Here is an 18,254-nt window from a genome sequence, read left to right as displayed (position 1 = left end):
CGATTACTTGTCCAATATTTGTTTGCCTTCGATATTTCGATGCATCAAACAATTGTAGATAACAAGTCATCGACATCAGATTTTAGACAACCGATTTATATCTAAAATTTGTTTGAATCATTGTCTAGACGACGATATTTTTGGAGTATTCGTATTGATTTCCTATTAATACTCTGTGACATAAAAAATGGGAAACAATGAAAGCGTTGGAATTTTTGAATCAAACGCAGCAAAATTATTTAAATATACACACAAGTTTGTAGTTCATTTTCTCTTGAACCCTTCCACTGATTTAACCTCAGATTATATCAGTGGATTTATTCACATTGAAATGTGTTACGATAGAAGGTTTTATTGAGAACATTACTTCTACCCTTCGATTTTATGATTACTAGTCAAACTACCGGTAAAGTCTAAATTATGGCATCTTGTTGCTACTTCAAATAGAGCTGTATTTGTAATTTCTCTACATTCTAAGAGCTGGAAATGCATAAGTTCCGGACACTTCCTTGCCAGTAGAAATAATTTTTTGTCGGTCAATTTAGCTCCTTCTACAATTTCTACTTTTTCAATACCATGACCAATTCCAGTGCCACCACCATCACTAGCGATCTTCTTCATTATCCTCTTCAGAGCCTTATCCCCACTTATGAGACCGAGGAGATATATAAGCAGCAGGAGTAAAATCGTATAGGCAACACACAAAACGTCTTAGTGTATTATTGGTTGCCTATCAGAAGATCTGCAACCCGAAAACCTCCTCATTCATCATATGTTCCTGATACGAATTTTTGTGTTAGGATTTGATTTTCGTGTGTGAAATGGGTAAATTCGAACGAAACAACAAGAATTTGGTGTACGAATTCTGTATCAGGAATATATGAGACCGAGAAGGTATATCAGGAGCAGGAGTACAATTGAACAGGCAACACACAAAACGTCTTAGTGTATTATTGGTTGCCTATAGAAGATCTGCGACCCGAAAATCTCCTCATTCATCATATGTTCCTGATACGAATTTTTGTGTTAGGATTTGATTTTCGTGTGTGAAATGGGTAAATTCGAACGAAACAACAAGAATTTGGTGTACGAATTCTGTATCAGGAATATATGAGACCGAGAAGGTATATCAGGAGCAGGAGTACAATTGAACAGGCAACACACAAAACGTCTTAGTGTATTATTGGTTGCCTATAGAAGATCTGCGACCCGAAAATCTCCTCATTCATCATATGTTCCTGATACGAATTTTTGTGTTAGGATTTGATTTTCGTGTGTGAAATGGGTAAATTCGAACGAAACAACAAGAATTTGGTGTACGAATTCTGTATCAGGAATATATGAGACCGAGAAGGTATATCAGGAGCAGGAGTACAATTGAACAGGCAACACACAAAACGTCTTAGTGTATTATTGGTTGCCTATAGAAGATCTGCGACCCGAAAACCACCTGATTCATCATATGTTCCTGATACGAATTCTTGTGTTAGGATTTGACTTTCGTGTGTGAAATGGGTAAATTCGAACGAAACAATAAGAATTTGGTGTACGAATTTTGTAACAGGAACATATGAGACCGAGGAGGTATATCAGAAGCAGGAGTACAATTGAATAGGCAACACACAAAACGTCTTAGTGTATGATTGGTTGCCCATAGAAGATTTGCGACCCGGATACCTCCTCATTCATCATATGTTCCTGATACGAATTTTTGTGTTAGGATTTGATTTTCGTGTGTGAAATGGGTAAATTCGAACGAAACAACAAGAATTTGGTGTACGAATTCGGTATCAGGAACATATGAGACCGAGAAGGTATATTAGGAGCAGGAGTACAATTGAATAGGCATCCGGGTCGCAAATCTTCTATGGGCAACCAATCATACTCTAAGACGTTTTGTGTGTTGCCTGTTCAATTGTACTCCTGCTCCTGATATACCTTCTCGGTCTCATATATTCCTGATACAGAATTCGTACACCAAATTCTTGTTGTTTCGTTCGAATTTACCCATTTCACACACGAAAATCAAATCCTAACACAAAAATTCGTATCAGGAACATATGATGATTGATGAGGTATCCGGGTCGCAGATCTTCTGTAGGCAAGCAATCATACAATAAAACGTTTTGTGTGTTGCCTATTCAATTGTACTCCTGCTCCTGATATACCTTTTCGGTCTCATATGTTCCTGTTACAAAATTCGTACACCAAATTCTTGTTGTTTTGTTCGAATTTAACCATTCCACACACATTTAGACCCCTTTTCAGACCATACTGTTTACAGATTACCTGTAGATCCTGAACTTGGAGACACTAAGGTGTGATAACCTTGCTCTAGAGTTGGACTGTTTTGGTTAAGTTTTGCTAATTTATCAAGAAGAAAGTTCGTATCTTGGTATATGTGGAGTTCTGGTAGCTAATCCTCTACAAACTATCCGTTTTGAATTACATATTGCCGAGGATGCCATATCTCAGCAGGAAACCACCAGGTGGATTTCATGCCTCCACCCCTAATAAGGGTGGTACAACATATTATTAATGAAAAAAGCCTTCGTGTTTCGTTTAATTTCAATCAAATTTTGATCAATTATTACTTTCAACTAATTTAACGTTTCTGATCATTTAGTTTTGTACAAAAACAAAATCTTCTTGGAGTTGCAATGGTATTTGGTATGGTTATCCTGTAGATGATCCCAAACACCGTGCCAAAAAAAGTAACGCAACAAGCTCATAACAGCAGATTCAGCTGTGTCACAGAAAAAAATTCGGTTATGCCCTTTTTTATTGAAAACTGAGGAAGAAATTGAGAATTTGTTATTGCAGAGCACTGCAATCAGACCATAATTATTGAGGAAATTACTCACTCCTACCCGTCGATTTCTATTTTCAAAATCAATAATTCACTCATAATTCCTATTATTTATTTAGAATAATCGATAATAACATAGTATTTTTATGTTCTTTCAATATCCATTCACACCTCCACTTTTCAATAATGATCTTGTGTAATTCTCGACTTATAATACACAGTGACATTGGAAGTGTTAAGGTGCGTCTACAAAATGCCGCTGTTTGCAAATTAGCAAGGCCACTTAGCAAAACCGATACAATGTAGACGCGATCGAAGGCACGTGCCAATAAACGTATGTTTTCCTCGGATAGTTTCCGTCGACCGCCACGTTTCGACGACTTTATCTAACCAATCGCAATTCAAGCAATCGCGTAGATCCGCCCAGCTAAGAGATTGCGATTGGTTAGATGAGGTCGCCAAAACGTGGCGGTCGACGGTAACTATCAGAGGAAAACGTACCTTAGGCCACCTTTGTGCCAATGAAAATTGCTCAATACTCTATCTCACTTTTCCGTTTTTTTCATCCCCGTAACTTCAACCACCTTACGGGGGTTGGCACAACCCCTTTTGATTTTGAATAGAGATGAGAGATGTTACGATAACTAATTTTGAAGATCTATCGACTACTATAACAGGCCAATTGAAAAGTCACCGGTCTACCATAGTAAAACACATTGTTTTGGAAAATTTCGATTTTATTATTCATCATAGTTGTCTTCGAGGGCGATACAGCGATTAAAGCGATCTTCCAACTATTCGATACCATTTTTGTAGTACGATTTGTGTTTCGCTTCAAAATAGGCCTCAATTTCGGCCATTACTTCTTCATTGGCGCTAAATTTCTTTCCAGCGGGCGTTCTTTTGAGGTCTGAGAACAGGAAAAAGTCGCTGGGGGCCAGATCTGACGAATACGGTGTATGCAGAAGCAATTCGAAGCCCAATTCATGCAATTTTGCCACAGCACCTTTCTTTTCTTCAAATGGGGCCGTTTTTTAACGATTTCATCCTTTAAACGATCCAATAACGATTTATAATAATCGCTGTTGATGGTCTAGCCCTTTTGGAGGTAATCAATGAATATTATACCTTGCGCATCCCAGAACACTGATGCCATAACCTTGCCAGCTGACTGTTGTGTTTTTCCTCGCTTTGGATTCGGTTCATCGTGTGCTGTTCACTCAGCTGACTGTCGATTGAACTCCGGAGTGAACTGATGGAGCCATGTTTCATCCATTGTCACATATCGACGCAAAAATTCATGTTTATTGCACTTATACAGCTTCAAACACTGCTCAGAATCATTAACACGTTGTTGCTTTCGATCGATTGTGAGCTCGTGTGGTACCCATTTTGCATACAGCTTTTTCATGTACAAATATTTTAAAGCCGGAAAACCGAGGTGTTAAGTTTTCGTTGGACCACCTAGTTCTGAACTTCGTACAATTGCCAACTATGCAAATTGGCAAACTAGTGTAGGTGCGGCTTCACACGCAGAAATATTGATTCATTCAACTTAATTTTTTTGGCAACATATTATTATTATATTTGAGCCATGCAATGTTAATAATGGTAACGTTTGATCTTTGATAATTCTCTTCTCTCATATATTATTCTTTTTCGGCATCGACTACTAAGTCATTATAGCCTATGTTTTGAAATGTAGAAAACATAATAGAAGCTAGTGCAGCATTTTTTATGTAGGTAGGTACCGGAAATAATATAGAAAAAGATGTCATAGTTAGAATGAAATCACTTTCTAACAATGTGCAAAAAAGAAACCCAATTTCTATTTATTTATATTCCTTACATTTGGCGAATTACAATCATCCGACCTCGAAATTAATTCTTTCTTTTCATAGTAAGATATATCTCAATTCATGCTATAAAAATATCGAGAAATAATTGCTTGCTATCGGTTATTAAACATCCATTAAATGAGACGATAAAAGAGAGGTTTCTATTCCGTTATGTTTTTTTTTTTCAAATAATTTCTGTACTCATAATTCCCGTGAAAAATACATTGTTTTTATGTACCTATCTACCTTATATTTCCGGCTGTTGCTTAAATCGCATTGAGGAAGTTTCTGCATGAAATTCACGTATGTACAATGTTTATTTAATTTATAAAAATATCCTGCTTTACGATCCTTTTGATTAGTCGAACTTAGCACATTTCGTATGCGTGATCAAAACGTAAAAAAATTCAAACATAACTCCAAGGTCTTGAGAATTGTGCCAAATTAGAAAACGTATTCTGACTTCGATAATCAATAAACACATTTTATATATTTTTTAGATTACGTAGCTTTAAATCATAATCGATCTGTGATAAGAATTTCCCTGCTATTTTTATTGGGAATCAAATTTCATTTCCGCTTCGAATAGACCTCTGTGGGAGTATCTAGCGAAACAGAACATTTGGAGTGACGTTACAGAATCCTGTAATTGATTTCTAGATAATAAAGATGCTGCCATCTCCCAGTTGTTCAGATGAGTCATTAATTAATAGGATGAGCTGTCAAACAGATAAAAAGAAACACCTATCAGTTTGTAAACAGAACTTTCGAAATGAGCAAGTTAAATGGAGTTTGTTTAATTTTAATAAGTGATTTTTTTGTGTTAATCAAAGCTCAACAAAATTATCCATCGTACAATTTCAACTATAATTACACCAGACCAAATGTTTATAATTTTCATCAGTACACTGACCCTCAGTATAACCCCCAGAATTACGACCAATATAATCCTACTGTAAATAACCAGAATTACAGAACGTTTTGGTACAAAAACAGACGATATGGACAACCTAAAAACTATAACGGTTGGGGGCCTGGTGATCCAAGATTTGGAAAGGATGAGAGCTATGTTTATGACAAAGTGAGCATTTAAATATCCCAGAGATGTTAAATTTCAATTCAATGTTTTCAGTATGGCAATCAGGAACAAATATTACCAGGAGTTTTAGGAGAATGGAGAGAAGATTTACAAGGAAAGCAAAGGCCTGAAACAAAAGATCAAAGGAAGGATATAACAGTCAAAACCACACATGGAGCAGTTCAAGGCTTTATGGTCGACCTTTTCGATAATCCTGATCCTGATTCAAATTATAGACCTGGTGGTTCTGAGTTTATTGCCAGAAAATGGGGTGAAACATCAGTGTTTCTTGGTATTCCATATGCAGAACCTCCCATTAATAAAGCTCGTTTCAAGGTGTGATTCATTAATTAGTCTTCGTTGGCCTTATTCAGTACTTAATTATTTAGGCCTGGAAGTTAATATTCCCTCTGATTTGAAGTTAAGGTTTGTTTATTAATAAAAAAATTGTTTAGCCTCCTAGATGGCATAAAGGATGGGAATTACTTCAAGCTGTTGATTTTGGTCCAGCTTGTCCTCAGCCCAAGAGATATACTGGAGGAATAAGAGATATCGATGAGGATTGTTTGTATCTCAATATTTTTGCGCCACCTGTAAGTAACTTGAATAAATATTTGCACAATTGTGATATTTCATCTGTCTCTGATATTTGTAAATAAACAAATAACTGTTGATTACAGCTTGATGAAGGTGTCGGACAAAAATATCCAGTTATGTTCTACATTCATGGAGGTGATTTTATTCATGGAGCTTCAAATTTATTCCCTGGACATATTTTGGCAACATTTTATAAAGTCGTTGTTGTGACAATTAACTACAGGTTAGGTGCTTTGGGTGAGTTAATAGTATATAACATATCTTAGTATGTCTATTTACTTATGTGTTTTAGGTTTTTTGAGCACTGGTGATATAAATTCACCTGGAAATTATGGTATACTTGATCAGGCTATGGCGCTTCGGTGGGTTTATGAAAACATCGATAGTTTTAATGGTGATCAAAGTAAAATAACTCTGTTTGGGCCTGGAGCCGGTGCAGCATCTGCAGGCTTACTAATGATGTACAAAGAAACTCGTGATATGATCACTAATGTGATTGCCCAGGTGAGAATTTGATTATTTTTTGTTTGTTACAATGATAACCAAATTATACTACAATCTGTAAATCAAAGAACTTTTTTATAAATAATGGAGATCCCATAGCTTCACAAGGGTATTGGAACATCTACTTGGACCTTGCACGCATCTTCCTGCGTTAATATTCACAAAGGCGATCAATTTAACTTTTTTTACACAACTTGAATAATTTGATACATATCGCCCATCAAAAGTTATATATCTTTTTTCAGAGTGGATCCCCCTTGGCAGATTGGTCCATGATCTTCGATAAATACAGGGTACAAAATACAAGTAGAGTGTTTGGTAAAGTTTTAGGATGTGGCTTCGAATCTTCATGGCAGTTAGTCAACTGCCTAACAAATGCAAGAAGTTTCAATGATATAGGGAATGCCGAATTTCCTCCCGATGTGGGTTTGTTCCCCTGGGCTCCTGTGATAGATATGAATTTCACCGCTCCATATTATGAAGGCTGGAACGAGAAAGACTGGCATTTTCTTCATAACAAACCTGAAGATGTGATCAGGACTAGAGGTTACAATCGAAGGATAAGTTACATGAGTGGAGTCACTCTACAGGAAGCTGCTCAATTCATAAGTAAGTTTTGAGAACTTCTTAAATTTGCATGGCTTCTTTTTCGACCTAATACAAATATCCATAACGAATTAATCAAAGTTTTACTAGTGGAATGGGAGCTGTGGAAATCCCGGGAATTTTTTGTTTGCGCATGCTCAACGCTCACCCTCAAACTGAAATTTATATGGGACCTTCTATACTTATATACTTAACAAATTCCATCAATCATTTTTTAGTTTCTTTTTCGTAGTTATTACATGAAGAATTTCGAATATTTGTAGTTCATTGGTAGGATGACTTTTTGAAAAATAGAAATTGAACACAAAAAATGCTGCAATATATTTCGTTTTTGATCCATTGTTGTGGTAATGAAAATAAGAAATGAATATTAAAAAAATATAAAATTATTTGGCTCATCTCTGTGTGAATCTTTCACATTATTTTAAGATGTAGAGATACACTTATTATTTTAGGTAATACCTATTCATATCTACCTGTTTAAACTTGTATTTAATATGTAGATACTATGATATTCAGGGTGTTCCTAAATAATTGGAGGTACAAACGAAAATGAGGTATTCCTCAAATCATTTTTAGAAAAGAAGTCCTATAAACATGGGCCCTCAATCGCTTTATTTTCGAGATAGAGTCTTTATCGAATCTTTATTAATCTTCGCTACAGATCCAACTTAGATATTTTAATTTAAAGATTTCATCGTTTGATATGCCACCGATTCAGAGAAAATATTTCAAACAATTCTCTAGTAAACTTTAGGAAAATCCAAACTATTATAAAGATTCAGTTTGTTAGCTGTGATGAATGAATTAATTATAAGTTTCAGTACTTATTTACCCAATCTGTAGCGAAGATTAATAAAGATTCGATAAACTGATCACAAAAAAGTAGGGCTACAAGTAACGGGTGTTAATTGTAGCCCTTCCTTTTCGAGATACAGGGTTGTATCTCGAGGTCCCATGTTTATTGGGCTTTTATTTTGTTAAAAGTATAGGAATCTCTCATTTTCCTTTGTACCATTTAGGAACGATATATGAAGACACTTTTTGAATGAATAATTTGGAAAGCATTAAATTCTCTAACAGCAAAACTAGAATGTGTATTTGTGAAATATTCGCTGTTAGTATGTCTTCCAAATTTATTCTCGAAAATTGTTCCCCAATTGAATTTTTTGGTTCTTCCAGCTTCGAACAAAAGTCTTGAGCCGGACTTTTCAATCACACAGGAATTTTTCGACCAAAAAGTTAAGGAGCTGGTGCTGAGGTACAATTACACTTTGAATCCTAATGGTACATATGATGCAATAAAATACATGTATACCTACTGGCCCGATCCCCATAACACTACATTCATTCGTGAAAAATACATACAGTTACTGACGGACTTCCTCTATGTAGCACCCAACGACAAAATGATCAAATTGTTAGTTGAACAAGATATTCCAGTTTATATGTACGTGCTTAATACAACAATCGAATCCTTCAACTATCCCGAATGGAGAAAAGTACCTCACGATATTGAACACTACTTGTTATGTGGCGCACCATTTATGGATGTGGAATTTTTTCCCAATGAAAACTTCACCAGAAATCAATGGACAAATAACGATAGAAATATGAGTCATTTCTTTATGAAAGCCTTCACAGATTTTGCCAGATATGGAAATCCCACGTATACACAGATTTTAGGGTTGCATTTCGAGATGGCTCAATACGGCATGTTGAGATACCTCAATTTGAACACCACATTTAATTCTACAATCAAGTGGAACTTCAGACAAACGGAATCTGCATTTTGGACCCAATACATTCCAAAAGTTGTTGGACATTTGGTTCCAACCTATCCTCCTACTACTGAGGTGAGTTTGAAGTAGAGGATTTTCTATTTTGATAATTTTATTCGTAATTTCAGTTTTGGTGGGAACCGACTGCGCCACTGCAGATTGCGTTTTGGGGAGTTTCTGCAACATGTTTGCTCCTGATTGTATTTTTAGTGATATGTTGCTTGTTGTGGCAGAATGCTAAACGGTATGTTTCGATTTAGTTAATAATTTTTTTGCATTTCTTGCTTTTGAGTATTATACAGATCCACTGAGAACTTGCAATATTTCATAAACAAAGACATTCACCTTACTTCTATTCCTTTTTTTTAAGTATATGAACAGTTACATTGCGCAAAAAAATTAACGCATATTATGGAAATCTCAAATTTATTCCATAGCTGAAGGTGTTCTCAATGATAATTATTTTTATCAGAATTATGCATGCATATGTTATCCACTTTCAACGTTTTTCTTCAATACAGATGTTTTTTCCCAGCAGGAATAAAAAAAGATGAGATTATCAGATTTTGAATGTATTGGTTCCATTCTGAAATCAGTTGTTCTCGATCAATTCTAGTGATCAATAGTTTTTCTTTCGTTTGATTTTCTACACTCGATCGCTATGCAACGCGAAACACGCAATTTGACCCAAGAGGAATGTGCCCAAGCGGTAGTTTTGCGAGAAGAAGGGTGGACATACACAAGAATTGCAGAAAGGTTTGGAATTTCCCATACAAGTGTGTCCAGAATGTTGCAGCGATTGAGGGAGACAGGTATGAATGTCCGAAGACCAGGACAGGGTAGACCACGGGTAACAACTGCCATTCAAGAACGTTACTTGAGAGTTTCTTCGTTGAGACAACGTTTTGCAACCGCTCGCCTCCTTCGAAATCGGCTTGAGTAAACTCATGGGGTGCAAATTAGCACTCAAGAAATAAGAAATCGCCTCAGAGAATATGATTTAAGGCCTCGTGTCGCGGCAAGAAGCCCAGCTCTTACCCCAGCCCATCAAAGGTGGCGTTTGGATTTTGCGAGAGAGCATATCCATTGGGAAGAGGCTGATTGGGAAAGAGTTCTCTTCACAGATGAGTCTAGATTCTGCCTCTACCATTGTGATCGACGTTCCCTTGTATACAGACGTCCACATGAAAGATATGCTCAGTCCAATTTCCTGAATACTACTGGTTTCCGGGGAGGATCGATTATGGTATGGGGTGGAATATCTTTGACTGTAGTGCCATTTGCCCCATACATTGGTGAAAATTTCATTTTTTATGAAGTCTCTCGAATGGAATGGCCAGCAAGAAGTCCAGATCTCAATCCGATTGAGCAGGTTTGGGACAACCTCAATAGAGGACTGAGAAGTTCAGAAAATCATCCAGCTACTCTTAATGACTTAGGAATCCAACTCAGAGAAATCTGAGAAGGATTAGATCAGAACTTTTTAAGATCACTCATTTTGAATATGAACCGTCGTTGCCTAGCTGTAATTAACGCAATGGGTGGAAATACCAAGTATTAAATCACTTATCAGCATTCCAGTATTTTGAAAATTGCTTATTTCTCTTCTTTCACATAAGATTCGGTGAAATCCTGAATTTTTCTTCCATTTAATGTGTCTTGTTTCGTTCAAAACAGAGAGAACATAAAAAATAAGTTATAAAGTCAATGTAGAGTTAACTTTCATCAAAATTGAGATTTTCAGAATGTGCGTCAATTTTTTTGCGCAGTGTATTTAGGAAAAAATGACATGTTTTCAAATAGAAATATCAAAATGTTTGAGAAAGTTGAAGTAAAATAGGAGCATGTCGCCTTTTTTCAGAATACTATCATTTGGTATAAAAAAGACCAGCTGATTGAACATTTTGTTCCTCACAACACATTTATCTGAATCCCAATCATTCTCAACATGATTTTTTAATTCATTTGCAGACAAGTTGATCGCAATTACAGTAATATGTATATGGTTTATGAAAACGGCCAAGATCCAGGTGTAGACAACACGAGAGGATCAGAATATGATTACAGGGAAAAATTACACACACCCACAGCTTCTTTAAGAAAAAACAGTGCATCACCACTTTCAACTGACATGACACTAGGAGACGTTCAAAGTGTAATGAGTGATTTGACTGTTGATCCTTATAGGGATACAGCAAGTTCTAAAGCAAGAAGTACAAAAGGCAGCTACATGCATGATGTTCCTCAAACAGATGTTTGATCGAAATGCAGCCAATAGTTTTTAATTTTAAAAAAGACTACGGTATTACGAAGACAATCACAGTACTAATAATGTTATACACTTGAGAAAGGAACTTTAGTAACTTTACTCAGTTTGAATCGAAAAATGTAGAGATGCTTCGTTACTTCAGGTATTGAAAGTACCTGATCAACGAATAACCAATTATTGAATGAACAAAAGTTATTTTTAATTTAATTTTTTAAGTATTATTTTATGATAATGAGCAGCTTTTATTACATAATTTGTTTAGTTTAGGTTCCCTTTTTACCGTTTGTGTTCTTTATTGGATGATTGATTTTTGAATTAATTAACAAACATAATTTTGGGATGTTATTAAATCTAAATTATTTTAATTGTTGTTGATTGTGAATATGAATTTTAGCACAAAAAAAAAGTCCGTCCAGTGTACGTATTTGAAATTTTTACATTCCATTAGCTTGAAGAGTGTTTTTGACAGTTTTATATGAATTATATTTGTTATTGACTGCCATAAAAAATTTATACAATAAATAAACAAAGTTTAAAATTTATTTTGGAAGTATTTTAATGAATTATGAAAACACCTATCTGGTATATGTATATATTTTTTATATAAAAATTTACAAAATGTATATAGAATTTTTCGTCTAAAAAAATCCCGGATTAGTATGTTCTATTATGCATCGTTTACAGTATTTCTTAACAGCTCTGTAACCTTCTAACGATATTTGACAGTCTTGAATATTAAGCTGCTGAAGTCCTCTACAGAAGTAAGCAAGACTTTGAACACCCCTATCCGTAATCAAATCACAGTTTCTCAAACTAATTTTCTTTAAATTGGGACAGCTTTCGGCCAGTGCCTGAAGTCCAGAGTCGCCAACATCACATTTTCCGATATCTAGAGCTCGCAATCTTGTACATGAACGAGCTATAGTTATTATTGCATCATCCGACACTGCTTCACAGCCTCTTGCGTTCAGATAACGCAATTTGTAACATCTCTTGGCAATAACTTTAAGACCTGCATCACTAACTTGGGTGCACTTTGCCACTGAAAGATACCTCAGGGTCGGTCCCAATTTGGCTAGTTCGTACAGGCCAAAGTCTGTTACATTCAAGCAGTCGCTGACACTGAGTTCCTTCAGATTCGAACAGAAGCTTGGTATGAACTTCAAACCCATATCTTAAAGTAAATATTAACATTGAAGATTATAGTATTGTGAATTATTAATTCCATCTCACCTGTTATTTGAACACATCTTCGAAGATATAAGAAAGTCAGTTGAGGACAGTGGCACACAATAACTCTTAGTTCGTTATCATTAACATGAGGACAGTCTGTTAAATCTAGGTACTGCAGTTGAAGCCTCAAGTGAGGATCTGGACCATTCACGCTGATACAGGAGATTTTAACACAACCTGCAGAGAAATAATTAGAAATAAGTCGATTTTTATGATTACTAGTCAAATTACCGGTAACGTCTAAGTGTTGTAAATTATGGCATCTTGTTGCTACTTCAAATAGAGCTGTATTTGTAATTTCTGTACATCCTAAGAGCTGCAAATGCATTAGATCCGGACACTTCCTTGCCAGTAGAAATAAACTTTTATCAGTCAATTTAGCCCCTTCCACAATTTCTACTTTTTCAATACCATGACAAATTCCAGTGTCACCACCATCACTACCGATCTTCTTCATTATCCTCTTCAAAGCCTTATCACCACTTAAATTCTCACCATTAATCCTAATGGACCTCCATAAACATGGAGTCCAAGCTATGTGGTTGAATCTTCTACACACTCTGGCACAAGAACTCAAATCTCTAGTCCCAAGAAACGAAAAAATTTTCAGGATGGTTTCATCAGTCAACTGATCAAAAGAATTGTTTTTCATCTTATAGGTTTTTCCCTTATTAGACCCCTTTTCAGACCATACTGGATTACCTGTAGATCCTGAACTTGGCGACACTAAGGTGTGATAACCTTGGTCTAGAGTTGGACTATTTTGGCCTAGCTTTGCAAATTTATCAAGTAGAAAGTTCGTATCTTGGTATATGTGTGGTTCTGGTAGTGCTGCATAAGTTTCCATGTATATTGGAGAATTTTCTCTATCCCAGTAAGTCTGCTCCAGTGAGATCGAGGAAAGGTTTATCTGTTTTTGTTTCATATAAGCGCTTTGTGGTTGTGGAATTGGTGTATCATACTCAGCTTTCTCGTTTCGGCATGGCTCTTCATAAAAATGCTGCTGGAAAAGATCTACATGAGAAAACTAAAACAGCATTAGTTACAGTTAAATCACAATATTGAACCCTTAGCAAAACTGATTTTAATCTACAAAAGATAATACCCAGAAGGCATGAATTAGACTAGCATTATTTCAATAGATTGAATGGACTTCATGCTTCAAGCTCATTCAGTGAAAGACGAAATTAGGTTGAATTAGGAAATTCAAATCAATACTCACTGGAAGATTTGTTTGTTTGTTGAATTGACTAGTTTCAGATGGCTTGCGATCATTGTAAGTTGGTTGTAGACTGTTTGAAAGGTCGTAAGGATTTGCATATTGGTTGGGTGGTAGATTGTAATAGGTGTACGAGTGATCTGGATAATCTACCCTATTGTTAACTTCTTCCGATTTCGTAGACGTTTGTTTCAACCTGTTCAAAGGACATTGCGATGGTTTTGGTGATGCTCTATTATACATAGATTTGGGATGATGCATATTACTCTGAAATATTTTATCATGTTACAAGAAATCCAGAAATAATTATAGTCGTGAATTTAACAGAGAGCTGAAATAAATCTATTAAAACCACATATTAAATTTTAATGCTGAACTTTACAGATAAATTGAAGAAGTTCCAGCTAACTGAATATTTCATCAAGTGTTTGAGTTCAGAATACATTCGTCGAGGTCAAATTTTCAAAATTTATAGAACGGATGGTTTATATAGCTTTCCTGATGAAAATCAATTCGGTATTGTAATTGTATTGTTATTTGAACTTCAATAGCTCATTTGACCACATATACGATTCCACTTAGTTCGAATGTTTTTTTAAAATAATATACCCTTAATTTGATTAACCAAATTATGGGTATAATAATAAACCTAATTAGGTTTCATTGAATAATTTTTTTTTTTTCGAAATTTTTCCATTAACCGTTTTATACAAATTTAGCCTATAGGTGAATAAAATTACATCAGGTGTGCGTGATTATTAAATCACATTTTTATGCAGGAATGTAATTAAAAAAAATATATCTATATTTTTTGTTCCCATCGTTTCAAAATTAGTTTTAAAATTCAAAATGACCTCATTCCTAGAAACTTTCACAACGAATTTTATAAGCATGCGGTTTTTTCAATATAAATTTTGAAGAATTAATTAAATTGAATTGATTGTTCGATGCAAAAATTCGATCGAAACTCATTGAATAATTATGAGGTATTCTCTTAAACCGATTTCTCTGAACTCAAAGAATTTATCTGATGTCACAAATTGGAAATTCATCTCAATGCACATTCCAATGCGACTGGAATACCAGGTCAACTCAAACGATGTGTCGTTTATGACTAAATAATTTGTCAAGCAATAACCATACAGAAGAATTTGATTTCTTGGGAATTTTCAAAGTTATAAAATTTTCTGAATCCTTGTAATAAAAGATAGTTCGATTATTCCGGTTGAGATTTATATTTCAGGACAATAGCAAAGTATTAGGTACCTGTTGAATGAGTATCTGGTAAATAAATGAGATATTGTTGTGATTCAAGAACTAGGCTTTTTAAGTTCAAAATTGTGATATTTATTAATTGAAAAACAAAGTTAAAATGTGAGGAATACCTATTTCGTAGACATAAGAATGTCTATTGATAATATGAGGTATCAAGAACACAATGCAAAATATTACATTTTTGTAGGAATATTCCTTTCATTTCCATAACAGAAGGATTCTCAACAGTCACTACCTATACTATGTGTATAATTATGAGGTGACATGAAAATTCTTCTCACCGCATTGTTAATAATAAGTATTATTCTATATATAAAATAAAATATAGGACGTAAAGGTGTTTCATATTTTGTTATAAAAACATTTTATCGAAGACTGGATTAAGCGAAATCGAAGGTCATCTACCTTTTGACATACCTAAAGTCAGGTCTATATGATCTGTCTTAACCTAACTGACTTCTTTGTAATAACTTGAGTACACTTTTTTCCAAGAGATATTACAGAACATTTTCACATCTAAGTCACTAGTTTTCATCACCAAATTTTTCACTCTCACATAATAAAATATATCCGATTTTCTCTCATTTTCTGAGAAGAATTTCGGTTCCAGCGATGGCCAGGTTGCTAAGTAATACGACTTAAGTTGATATTGACCAAATAGATGACTGCTGTGAGTCGTGTTCTTGTACTATGTCGTCATCAACCTCTTACATTCCCAGTGCCGGATTTGCAATACTTTTGCCCCTAGGCTCAGAGGTATTAAGCTGTGCTACGCCTCGCCTCTATTGAACTGATATTAAGGTTCTCGCATATATAAATCATTTGAAATTAAATTATTTGCAAATAAATAATTTTGGAAAATTTTTGAATTATTGATATTCATTATTAAGTTTTATTTCGATTCATTCATGACTATTTCTCTATTGAATATAATTTAGAATATATAAATATAAAATTGGAAGTTATATTTCAAATTACCTATGTTCTTCAATATTTAATATTTTCATAATTCTTTTTTTATAAATCAAGTCGGAAAATGTATTTTTTATTTTCAAATCATATAAATCTTGTTGATAAATTAATTGACTTTAGTGCACCAAAATAATTTTTTTAAAGTATGCGCGTATTTAAATATTTGAGCTGGTCTTTTTTTTGCTGTTCAAATTTTTAATTGCTTCAATTTCAATGTTGTACAGATATTTATTGCTACCAAATGTATGTGCATTGTTTAATCAAATATACATGTTGTCAATATTGAATTCAATTTTTTGTGATAAGCACACAAACAATACATCAGGTAGTATTATGTGGATGTTTTTTGAATTGGATTGATTCATTGGATTAACTGTTTCAAAAAATTACTTCTTAGGGGTATTTGCATAATGAATAGGTTTTTGGTGGAATGCAGCTTTATTTTCAAAGTTATAGTTACATATGGTAAAAAAATGATATTTCCATCCTCTGTCCAAAAATGTAATAATAATTCGAACAATAAAAGAACTTGCCATTTATTTTCTTTGAGAATGAGCAATCTTATCCCAAAGATAAATCATAGATATACATCACTAATCTAAACAATTAAGTGTACATCCGTTTTCAGTATAAACAGTGAAAATGATAAACGCAACAAGAAATAACATTATGACATATCCAACCATATCAGAAAGGTTGGATACACTAAGATGATCATATGTCTTTCAGCTCTGGAGGCATATCATTCTTCGGATGTTTGTTCTCAAAATGCTGCTTATAGGTTTTTGGATCAGGCATTTGTGCCTGAAAATAAAGAAACACACATTAATTGTTGCAATATAACAATAAATCTTGTGAAGTAAACAATTTTCTTTGAATATTCCACATGTAGTATAATGATATTAATGTTGTGTATGTGCCTTTTACTGGCTATATTTCACATTTCCTTCAGGTTGATTGATAATTTTTTTCAGACAATTGTGCTGATTGTATTAGTATAGAAAAGATGTGTTATCTTAGGAATTATGTGGTGTTGATAATTTCTCCAACTCTATTTATGAAAGAAACTACAAAAATAGCATTATAATCAATTCAGTATTGAATTTTTATTGAATATAATACAAAATTATCGTTCAGGATATGAAATCAAGAAGCTATCAATGCTGCAAGTAGATTTTATTCAAATGAACGTGATAAATGGAAAATATTGGAAAAACATGTATGAGATAGGGGGTGAAATGAATTAAAAATTACCTTGCAAACAGCACAGACATGAACCAATGCCTTTTGAGCTGCTTTTTTCTGTTCATTAGCATTATGACCCTGTTGTTTTTTGGACTTTGCTGCTTTTTCGGCGGCTTTTTGCTGAGATTGTAGTTTTTGCTGACCTCGAGCCATAGTGGACGACTATTGAATCTGCAAGTTCAAATGAATACGTACGTTGATTAACTGTAAAATATAACAACACTTTCAATTAATAGCTGTAGTCCTAACCAAAAACACGAATGTATGTTGACAGTAACATGGATCTTCAACACTGATATTAGTTTAATCCTTACCGAAATATTGAGTATCGAACTAAGGAACAAATTAAACTATTCAGTAATTCTAGTGAATATGACCAGACTGCTGCAGAGCAGCGTCTTTTCTTTCAACCATATAAGTGTCACTGGAAATTCAAGAAGACTGAGAAAGGAAATCCTACAGAGAACAAACAGCATTTGACATCCGACAGTATGTTCACAAATCGAAAGTCAGATATTACTTGCCAAAATGGCCTCAGTTTTAAAACATCAAGTGCACTTCAAGAAAAAAAAATAGTGTCCTATATTCTGTTGGATCACTAATTGCACACAAGGTGACGCTACAAAATCAGTGGCGGAGCATAGGTACAATAAGGTGTTTGAAAGATTTTCTACTGAATTGAATTTTTCAGTAAAACAGACATAATTAATATTCTATCACGTCTGTATTAGTTTTGAGTACATATATTCATTCAAATTGATAATTTACTTTCTTTAGGTCATAGGGAGTAAGGTTCATCTGTAAAAATATTCTCCAATCGAAACCAAA

The 18,254-nt window shown here is 34.3% G+C and overlaps 3 protein-coding genes across 6 annotated transcripts; 1 reads left to right on the top strand and 2 right to left on the bottom strand.

Moving 5' to 3' along the window:
* The first annotated feature begins 5,353 nt into the window (after positions 1-5,353).
* On the top strand, positions 5,354-12,024 carry LOC123685735 (neuroligin-4, Y-linked). The gene is made up of 9 exons (XM_045625580.1): positions 5,354-5,728; positions 5,780-6,061; positions 6,181-6,318; positions 6,406-6,559; positions 6,615-6,826; positions 7,072-7,435; positions 8,615-9,288; positions 9,342-9,457; positions 11,185-12,024. The coding sequence occupies exons 1-9, from the start codon at positions 5,420-5,422 to the stop codon at positions 11,471-11,473; spliced, it is 2,538 nt and encodes an 845-aa protein (XP_045481536.1). The 5' UTR covers positions 5,354-5,419; the 3' UTR covers positions 11,474-12,024.
* A 36-nt stretch (positions 12,025-12,060) lies between these two features.
* Positions 12,061-15,908, bottom strand: LOC123685736 (F-box/LRR-repeat protein 7-like). 3 transcript variants are annotated; one of them, XM_045625583.1, is made up of 5 exons: positions 15,615-15,908; positions 13,938-14,201; positions 12,947-13,718; positions 12,716-12,892; positions 12,061-12,656 (listed from the first exon to the last, which is right to left on the bottom strand). In XM_045625583.1, the coding sequence occupies exons 2-5, from the start codon at positions 14,193-14,195 to the stop codon at positions 12,121-12,123; spliced, it is 1,743 nt and encodes a 580-aa protein (XP_045481539.1). In that variant the 5' UTR covers positions 14,196-14,201; positions 15,615-15,908; the 3' UTR covers positions 12,061-12,120. The 3 variants fall into 3 exon arrangements, with proteins under 3 accessions (XP_045481539.1, XP_045481538.1, XP_045481540.1); XM_045625582.1 differs by having other exon boundaries at positions 15,627-15,907; XM_045625584.1 differs by having other exon boundaries at positions 12,947-13,715; positions 15,627-15,904.
* A 692-nt stretch (positions 15,909-16,600) lies between these two features.
* On the bottom strand, positions 16,601-17,905 carry LOC123686236 (zinc finger protein 706-like). Of its 2 annotated transcripts, none has more exons than XM_045626252.1 (3): positions 17,741-17,905; positions 17,436-17,597; positions 16,601-16,985 (listed from the first exon to the last, which is right to left on the bottom strand). In XM_045626252.1, the coding sequence occupies exons 2-3, from the start codon at positions 17,577-17,579 to the stop codon at positions 16,896-16,898; spliced, it is 234 nt and encodes a 77-aa protein (XP_045482208.1). In that variant the 5' UTR covers positions 17,580-17,597; positions 17,741-17,905; the 3' UTR covers positions 16,601-16,895. The 2 variants fall into 2 exon arrangements, with proteins under 2 accessions (XP_045482208.1, XP_045482209.1); XM_045626253.1 differs by having other exon boundaries at positions 17,436-17,630; positions 17,741-17,880.
* Positions 17,906-18,254: the final 349 nt, after the last annotated feature.

This window comes from Harmonia axyridis, chromosome X, assembly GCF_914767665.1.
Source record: "Harmonia axyridis chromosome X, icHarAxyr1.1, whole genome shotgun sequence".
Classification (NCBI taxonomy): domain Eukaryota; kingdom Metazoa; phylum Arthropoda; class Insecta; order Coleoptera; family Coccinellidae; genus Harmonia; species Harmonia axyridis.
Note: the sequence above shows the minus strand (reverse complement) of the source record. Positions and strands in the feature narration are given on the sequence as shown.

Coding starts and splice junctions, on each gene's coding strand:
- LOC123686236 (XM_045626252.1), bottom strand. CDS start 17,579: ATGGCTCGAGGTCAGCAAAAACTACAATCTCAGCAAAAAGCCGCCGAA. Junction 16,986..17,435: donor ATGTCTGTGCTGTTTGCAAG/GTAATTTTTAAT, acceptor CTTTATTTTCAG/GCACAAATGCCTGATCCAAA.
- LOC123685735 (XM_045625580.1), top strand. CDS start 5,420: ATGAGCAAGTTAAATGGAGTTTGTTTAATTTTAATAAGTGATTTTTTT. Junction 5,729..5,779: donor AGAGCTATGTTTATGACAAA/GTGAGCATTTAA, acceptor CAATGTTTTCAG/TATGGCAATCAGGAACAAAT. Junction 6,319..6,405: donor TCAATATTTTTGCGCCACCT/GTAAGTAACTTG, acceptor TGTTGATTACAG/CTTGATGAAGGTGTCGGACA.
- LOC123685736 (XM_045625583.1), bottom strand. CDS start 14,195: ATGCATCATCCCAAATCTATGTATAATAGAGCATCACCAAAACCATCG. Junction 12,893..12,946: donor ACAACACTTAGACGTTACCG/GTAATTTGACTA, acceptor ATTTCTCTGCAG/GTTGTGTTAAAATCTCCTGT. Junction 12,657..12,715: donor AAGATGTGTTCAAATAACAG/GTGAGATGGAAT, acceptor ATTTACTTTAAG/ATATGGGTTTGAAGTTCATA.